Here is an 8,941-nt window from a genome sequence, read left to right as displayed (position 1 = left end):
GAAAAGGTATTTGCAAGGCTTCGCGAAGCAAACCTTAAGGTAAATCTGGAGAAGGCCTGCTTCTTCGAAAAAGAAGTAGAATTCCTTGGGTACGTCATCACTCCCGATGGCGTTCGCGCTGACCCAAGCAAGGTCGAAGCGATTAAACTTATTTCACCACCAGAAAATCTCAAGGATTTGAAAAGCTTTTTAGGTATGACCCTATTACAGGAAGTTCATAAGAGACTACGCAAAAGTGGCAAAACCTCTACCCAATTTCACTCGAGGCGAGAATGCTCAGGTGAAAGCAAATTGTTCCAAAAAAGTAAAAACTGAACTTGACGACAGGGCCCTTCAGGCTTTTCATGATTTAAAACAGCTTCTTGTATCTGCTGATGTTCTTGCCTTTCCAGATTTCGAAAAACCATTTAACCTGACTACGGATGCCTCGAACTTCGCCATCGGGGCAGTCCTCTCCCAGGGAGCAGTAGGCGAGGACAAACCTATAGCTTACATTTCACGATCCTTAAATAAATGCGAAGAAAACTATGCTACTAACGAGAAAGAGCTCCTTGCTATAGTTTGGGCTCTCGATAATCTGCGGTCGTACCTATACGGTGCCAAGAAAATTAAGATACACCGATCACCAACCACTAACGTTTTCTCTGAGTTGCAGAAACTACAATGCTAAACTGAAACGCTGGAAGGCCAGGATAGAAGAGTACAATTGTGAAATAATCTACAAACCGGGAAAATCGAATTTAGTCGCCGATGCTCTCTCTCGTCTCAAAACCGAAGTTAATGTGCTAACCGATTCTATCATTGTCCAACCCCCATCTGTTTCAGGACATGATCCCACAAGTGCTGGACTCGAAAGAGAGTCCGAAATTGACACTGCCACTCAATGCACAATGCATTCAGCTGATCAGGATAATTCAGATTTAATACCACATGTAGAGGCCCCCCTTAACGTTTTTAAAAACCAAACAATCTTCAGAGACGGTAATCGGCCACAATGCCTGAAACATCCTTATCCGGGATATAGCAGGCACTATGTGTCATTTCCTGAATAGGATACGGCCGCATTGGTTACTATTTTAAGGGAGTGCCTCAACCCAAATGTGATAAATGGGATAAAAATTCTTGAGATATTCCTCGCTTCACTCCAAAACGCGTTCATTAACAACTTCCAGAGGTACCGCATTAGAATAACCTAGAGGGTGGTGGAAGATGTTACGTTCCGGACAGGATCTACGAAATAATCGAGACGGAGCACAAACGAGCTCACAGAAATCCCCGTGAGAATAAAGCACAAATACTCGAGCAATTTTATTTTCCCGCAATGTCCAGGCAAATCAGAGATTACGTTAGGCAATGTGATACTTGCAAATTAAACAAGTACGATAGGCATCCGGCGAAACCGTTCCTCCAATATACCCCAATACCAAATTATCCCTGCGAAATTCTACACGTCGACCTCTTCGAAACATAGAAGCAAAAGTATCTCAGTGCAATTGATAAATTCACGAAATTTGCCAAGCTTTTCCCAATAAAGAACAAATCTTCCGTTCACCTCCGAAGAAAGCTTACTGATCTCCTACACTATTTCTCCGCGCCGAAAATATTAGTTATGGATAATGAGAGGGGATTTTTGACTCCCCTTGTCCTGCATTATATTCGATCCCTTGGCATAGAAATTTACCAAACTCCTACACAACGAAGCGAAACTAACGGTCAGGTTGAGCGTCTGCACTCAACGTTGATTGAAATATACCGCTGTATTTCGGCTGAATATAACAGACTTACTCCAAAAGAACGCATTTTTATTGCAGTGGACAGATACAACAATACTGTCCATTCTGTTATCAAACGAAAACCAGCGGATGTGTTCCTCAACCGGACCTCAAGAATAAATTATCAGGAATTGGGTTGAACGCTAAACGCACAACACCGCGTTCCTTTGAAACAGGGGAAAAGTTGCTGATTGCCAACAAACAAATAAAGGCAAAACAAAAGCCTCTTTATAAAGAAGAAACTGTCGCTGAAGACAGACACGTAACTATTGTGAAAAAAGTTCCACAAAAGTGACGTCAAAAACGTCAAAATAACATTGGTCAGAAGGCAACTCTTATGCTTAGATCCTTGTGACCCAGGGTTTTGGGTGCAATTAACTTGCACCCGATCTAGTCAGATATTGGTTCAATTCCAAATAACTCGATGGCTCGACTGACGACAATCGGTGTGGTTCAACTCCACCGCGAGGACTATGCTTTAATTGACGTGAAGCCACTCGTGCCCTTAGTAGGTCATTTGCAATTGTCAACGCTTATGTCTAAAAAGTTTCAGCTGGGAAAACGCCTATATTCCAATGCAAATTTAACAAAAAGAATTTTGAACCAACAGTGTGCGCACTGGAGAACATAAATTGCACACATATTATAAACACCAAATTGGTGAAGAGGAAAAAGATGAGAGCGTGTCATATGTAAAAACAAAAAAAAAAAAAAAAAAGGAGAATGGAATTCTCTTACTAGAGCGATACTAACACGAAATAAAAAAATAGAATACTAAACCATTAACCACTAACATCTAACTATCAACTAACAAAAAAAAAGCAAAAAAAAAGTTTTCCAAAATACTAACCATCAACACTTTCACAAGCGGTCCAAATAATTCTTTCCTTTGTCTTCATAATTCCCCAAAGTCCCCAGCAGCATTTCACTTTCTAATACTAGGTATTTAGGTTATTAATGGGAATTGGGTATATTCTATGTGGGCCACTACTCACATCACATTCAGAATTCTTATCAACTTATGTAATTAAAAGATTTGAATAAAAAATATTCCATGTAAAACCGCTATTTTATAAGTTAAACTTTTCAAAATTTTTCAAACAGATCAAAACAAATGTAAATATTGTAAAACAAAAAAAAAAAAGGAAACAATTTTTAACTATTTCAAATTTCTTGTTACCTTAAAGTTACTACTATTAACTATTTTAGACGTAAGTTGACTTGTAAATTCTTATCTTAAAATTTTCTACTACAATTAGATTAAATTTTTTTACTCAGCGTGGTTATTCATAGAACAAAGTATAATTAAAATAAATCTTATCCCCGCAGCATCTCTCTCTGCGCAACCGCGCACACCTATGATGTCTTCAAGATTGATTCTCCAATCATTTCAATCCGCGATGGGTACGGCTGGATAACAAATGGATACTTCAAACTAATTCACATGATCAACCTATCTCGATATGAGGAAATAGCAAGTCGCCTGAAACTCGAAACATTAAAACTAAACGAAACCAACGATTTTACAGATGTTCTCTCCTACCACTTGGAGAAAGTTCAAGCTCAGCTCAGTGAACTAAAAGGCCGGAAAGATAAACGGTCTAGACGCTCAATTAATTGGATAGGATCGGCTTGGAAATGGATTGCCGGTTCCCCTGACGCTTCGGACTGGGATAAAGTCTCACAAGTACAGGATTCATTAATATCCAATAACAGTCAACAATACAAGGTAAAATCTGAAATATTTAAAAAATCTCATGAGTTATTGCATACTGTCAATGGCATCATAACCGCCACAAATGGAATCCGTGGGCATGATCACATTATGAAAATATCACAGGCAATCCTACACAAGGCAAGAATTCTGTGGGACGATGTCAACGAATTGGTCCAAGCCTGTCAGATGGCTAAAGCAGGGGTGGTCAACAGCAACCTGCTAGACAAAGAAGAAATCAACAGAATCATAAGCGAGATAGAGGTCCTCCCTTATAGCAATGTTATAGAAGCCATTGTGTACGGAGAACCTTCCATCTACACAAACGGCACAATGCTACTCTACGTTTTGGCCATGCCTAAGGTGGCCGAAACAAGGTTCAACCATCTAATCACCAGGTCAATAACAAAGAACGGTCATCGGGTGGAATTGCAATACAGTTCAGTCCTAGTTAACAAGGAGTAAACGTATGGCATCAAGGATAGTTGCACCCACCTTACAAGCGCAATGGCATGTAAGCAAGAATCATTGGACCTATTTCGAGAGGATGATTGTGTGCCTCGTCTGCTTAAAGGTAAAAAAACCAGTTGCCGATATATAAGCTGGAATGACTCAACGATTGAGGCAATCAAGGAGGACACGATCCTCTTGGACAATTTCAATAAAACTATTTGGTCAGACAATACTTCCAATGAATTGAGCGGCTCATATATTCTACAACTGTACAACGAAACGGTTAGAATTGACGGTAGAACCTACTGGAGCACAAGCAGCTCAGGCATCCAAGTACTACCTCCTGTGCTGTCCACTATTACAAATAGAAGTCTCACAGTAAACCTCAACCTTTTCCATGAGATGACAACAGGAAACGTGAAGCTTCTTCGATACCTCAGAGGAAAAACAGGCTGGTTTATCACATCGGAAATCGTGGGCTTTGCTATGTTGGTCACAGATTTAATAATTTGGAAGAGAATTACAGCAAAATTAAACATACCTACCTTGAACATTCCGGAATTGAACAAGAGCTTCCGCGGACATAGGAGCGAGGACTCACCCCAAACACCTAATCTACGGGACGTAGATCTTTAAAGGGGGAGGAGTTAACACGCTCAGCCACTGCCCATTCAACCCATTCCCACGTTCGATCCGCAACGTCAGCACATTTTGTTTCCCACCGATCGTTGCATGCGCTTCAGCGCAAGCATATTTGTATTTTATCATGAAATGCAATACCAACAATTGTGGGAAATCAATCCTCATTTGGCAACGTCATATAACAATCTTTTAATGAATTCCATATAGCTTTTGTTGTTTCTTCAACAATTACTCCGATTGTACGTTCTCCTCTTTGAAAATATAAAGCAAGCGCATTGAACGTGCATCCTGTAGCCAGATACCTAAACAAAAAGTTATAAAGAATTTAGACCACGCACATACACAACAACATGTTCGCCACCAACTCAGTAGTGGCCCCAATTCAAAGATACTCATATCTAATGAAAAGCTCCGACTCAGAAAATATTCCTATAACAAATCGAATTTGTCACCTGAACAGGGTAGATGTTGTTGTAGCAACACCTAATACTAGGATTTTCAACAGAGTTGGACGACAAAGAAATTACTGCTAGAGTTGTTAGTTCTACATTAAAATTGACTCGGTGGTGTATGTCATGCGGATTACATGACGCATGCCGGGGTGATTCTGGATAAGTAAGAATTTACTCTGTAACAATATCGAAGCTGAGCAAGTGACAAGGTGACAAGGAACTCACTGGGAAGTGTTTAATTACCCCAGGTCCCGGAAAGTTTTGGAGGGACTAAGCACTATTGAAAGTACTTTAACCAGATTATGAAAGGCGGGATGGTATCGGGCCCTGGAAATGTGCGTACTTATCTGCAACGTTTGGAAATGCGGTTTAAGCCAACTGTGTTTAGAAACCTTTGCGGGCCAGCGCGTATTTATCTGGATAAAACGCGCGTCACTCTAGCTCAACTTTTATCTGGATACTGTAACAGGTTAAACTCTTACATATCCAGAATCAACCCCGACATACAAAATGTATGCCCCGCTTGCAATGTGTCCCCACATGACACCAACCATATCTTTAATTGTAATGTGGAACCAACGCCTCTAACACCCCTTTAATTATGGTCCACCCCTGTCGAAACAGCAAGTTTCCTTGGACTCTCGTTAGAGGATATTGATGGCAATTTGTGATCGGTCGCAGCTATTAGGTGGGGCGAAACATTACTACTACAACAACAATAACGTTACTGAACCTTTTCCGAAAATGAGGCCCTACACAATTGAATCCCGTACATTGAATGAAACAATGTTATACACATACCTTAATGTTACCATAAGCCGTTCTTCAGGAGGGACACTTTCACGCTTATTGGTGTTTTCTTTCTGTATGGAAGCACCAACGAGCATAACCAAATCCTTGAATGTAGCTTTTGACATCCGATAAAATATCCGGAACTTTGTATCATCCTGAGACAACTCCTTTGCACATACAAACAGTCTACAATTAACATTTTTCTGAATATATGGATGTGCCCAATATTTTCTCTTTGCTTTCTTTTCCTGTCTGCGACGAAGAAAATTTAGCAATACCAATTTTTCGTCGCTGGACATGTTTATGTTGACCGATACAAACAAAAATTGTTATTGAAAACCGTTTTGAATTGAAAATTCTTTTTTTTTTTCTCTTATGCGCGGTGGTGAAAACTTTTGTTTTTAATTTTATACAAAATCAACTTTTGTATAAGGGCAATTATACAGCATAAATAAATTTTTGTAGCGACGCTTGTAAGTAGCTACGTATGCAGATCTTGAAGCGTAGAGGAATTGTAGCTACATAAAATATCTTGTACGCGTCTATGACGCGTAGCCTCGTGTGCACCTTGCCTAACAGTGACAAAAACAAAAGTTTGTCTTTTTTGCGTTCGTTGTAGCAAGAAATTTTTCAAAACGAGGCAAAAGTTGGATTTGTTTGGACCTTTAGTTTGTTATATACCTGTTTATAGTCAATTTGTAGTTAGCTTCTTTTCCTACTGGGTAGTTCAAATGGTACATGCAATTCTATCGATTTTCAAAACTCACCTTTGGCCATCGCATCAAGTCGACTGGCCCATAGTGCAGCGCAGTAAAAAAATTTCGCCAAAGAAACGTGCATTCATACATACAAATGTATTGGTATTTGAACAGAGATCGGGCTTCTTTTTTGGTGGGCATTATGCTTGTGAAGTGTTTTTACGTGCTGTATATATGTATGTATGTATGCATTTGTATTTTTTTATGCCTAAACCTGTTGGATGCCCTATCCAAAAAGTAATCAACTGGCAACACTAAATGTAACTCGAAGGAGTTTGACAGCGATTTGTATTAACGTTGAGTAAAAAGAAGAAGAGCAGCCGAAGCAGACGCATTTAATTCACATATATTTTATAACTTGTAATTTTTATTAATGTATTTGATAGTTCTAATGAAATAAACCTAATTTATATTGTCTGGGTAATAATAAACGGGGGATAAGGTCACAACAAAACCTAATACGGATGATCACATAGTGCACGCGCCATTAATGCACATTTTTGGGCACGTTGCACTATTTCAGGACAACGTTGTTTACGTACTAAACGGCAGTCTTGGAAGAAGCCTTCATTGCGCGGAAAGCCATGTGTGAAATCACGAAACGTTATTAGGCCGAGTCCCAAAATTTTACCGCCAAGAAATTCACCTTCAAATTTCATACCATCAGAAGCCAAAATATGCCAAAACCATGAAACTAAAGCCGGAGTCATTGGTGCCGTATGTCGTATCGCTGTATCCGTATCCCTAACGTAATCAGCTGTTTATCGTTACGACGGTAAACCAAAACCCAATTGGTTGGCTACGATACGGTTACGACCTTAGCGGCACCAATAATCGATTGCATTGATTCTCATAAGGTTGGTCGAATCAGCTGTTAAAAGGTTACCGATACGGTTACCGATAAAGCACCAATGTCTCTAGCTTAACCTTGCATAAATTCGCCTTCGTATCTACAAACACAAATTGTATAGAATTAGAATGGATGAGTTGTTAGTTATTTATGTAAATGAATAAATGATGTACGCTTACTTGGCACTATTTGAAAACCAAAGGCAACCCAAACCATGACTAAACCCATCATGAAATTGTCCATCATAACGTGTACCATCAGGAAATTGTAAATGCCCGACACCATGTTTTTGTCCACGTCGATCCCATTCTCCAATGTAACGTGTATTATCTTCATAACGCCAACCGCCTACTTTTACAAAGGAAGATGTTGTGTTTTCAGCACGACCCTGAGCGCCACCACCATCACCCCCACCACTAGCACCGCCACGATACACTTCGCTTGCGACAGCACCTGGAAATGCGTTCAAGTGAAATAGTTATTTATTTTAGTATTTTTAATTTAGGATATATCATCCCCACTGTATGTCACTCTTACTTACCTTGATCCTCGTAGTCGTCCATGCTGACTGTTCTTAGCTGACTGCCAAAAGCTGCGCTGGAATGGAATGCAGTGGAAAGTCACTCAAATTCTTGGCTGTCAGCGTTACATTGAACTCATTAGCTTATCTTGGTTTGCGAAATGTAATATTAGCAAATTCTGCCAAAAGCAAAATCGAATATGGAACAGAACCGAAACCGACATCGCACCGACACTGAAACCGGAACAGAAACTTGGATTGAACCCTCACGCCACAGTCGTAACCATATCCATAACCATCTCCAATGTGATCGATTAATGGTGCCTTAACCTAAAAATCGTGAAAATTTCATAAAAATGAAGAAAACGCAAAAAATTACAAACATATTCAACAAAAAATTACAAACATATTCCACAAAAATTAAGTATCTTAGTCAAAACGTATCCAAAACTATCAATAAAATCTACAAAAAGTTATTAAATTTGCCAAATCAAATATTTTTAGGTTATGTAAAATTTTTTAATATATTCTGATAGGGAATAAAAAGTTACTTTGGAACTGGCAGCGGCTTATATAGTGGTTATATTTCTAAACGTATAGTAAAATCTACTCCGATAGTAGTTGAATTAAAAGGTAGTTGTGTATGATAGACAACCCTTTAAAATATGCATGCTGAACTTGTCAGAATGAGGGAAAACGTCAACGGGATGAGAAAACCTGAATATTTCTAATTCAATCATGGCTCAACTATATGGTTGGCGCATCTCAGCCATTGTGAATGATAACAAAGTGTGATATCTTCTGCGTAGACGTCAAAATTCCAAAGTGGTTGGATCACCTGATTTGTAATTGACTATCGCTGTCTCATTCTATATCTCTTTCTATCACCCGCTGAAGATAGGCGCCGCCATATTGAACACCCTGTCAAAACGCTAAAAAGTAGCCATATTGAACATCCTGTCAGGCAGTTGACATATAAGATATCACA

The 8,941-nt window shown here is 39.3% G+C and overlaps 1 protein-coding gene across 1 annotated transcript; it reads right to left on the bottom strand.

Annotated features, from left to right (window-relative positions):
* Positions 1-6,917: 6,917 nt before the first annotated feature.
* Positions 6,918-8,136, bottom strand: LOC137253475 (MORN repeat-containing protein 4 homolog). The gene is made up of 3 exons (XM_067790450.1): positions 7,975-8,136; positions 7,613-7,886; positions 6,918-7,533 (listed from the first exon to the last, which is right to left on the bottom strand). The coding sequence occupies exons 1-3, from the start codon at positions 7,994-7,996 to the stop codon at positions 7,506-7,508; spliced, it is 324 nt and encodes a 107-aa protein (XP_067646551.1). The 5' UTR covers positions 7,997-8,136; the 3' UTR covers positions 6,918-7,505.
* Positions 8,137-8,941: the final 805 nt, after the last annotated feature.

The sequence above is a fragment of the Eurosta solidaginis genome, chromosome 1, assembly GCF_040869045.1.
Source record: "Eurosta solidaginis isolate ZX-2024a chromosome 1, ASM4086904v1, whole genome shotgun sequence".
Taxonomy (NCBI): Eukaryota; Metazoa; Arthropoda; class Insecta; order Diptera; family Tephritidae; genus Eurosta; species Eurosta solidaginis.
Note: the sequence above shows the minus strand (reverse complement) of the source record. Positions and strands in the feature narration are given on the sequence as shown.

Coding starts and splice junctions, on each gene's coding strand:
- LOC137253475 (XM_067790450.1), bottom strand. CDS start 7,996: ATGGACGACTACGAGGATCAAG. Junction 7,887..7,974: donor GGACGACTACGAGGATCAAG/GTAAGTAAGAGT, acceptor ACGCATTTCCAG/GTGCTGTCGCAAGCGAAGTG. Junction 7,534..7,612: donor TGGTTTTCAAATAGTGCCAA/GTAAGCGTACAT, acceptor TTGTGTTTGTAG/ATACGAAGGCGAATTTATGC.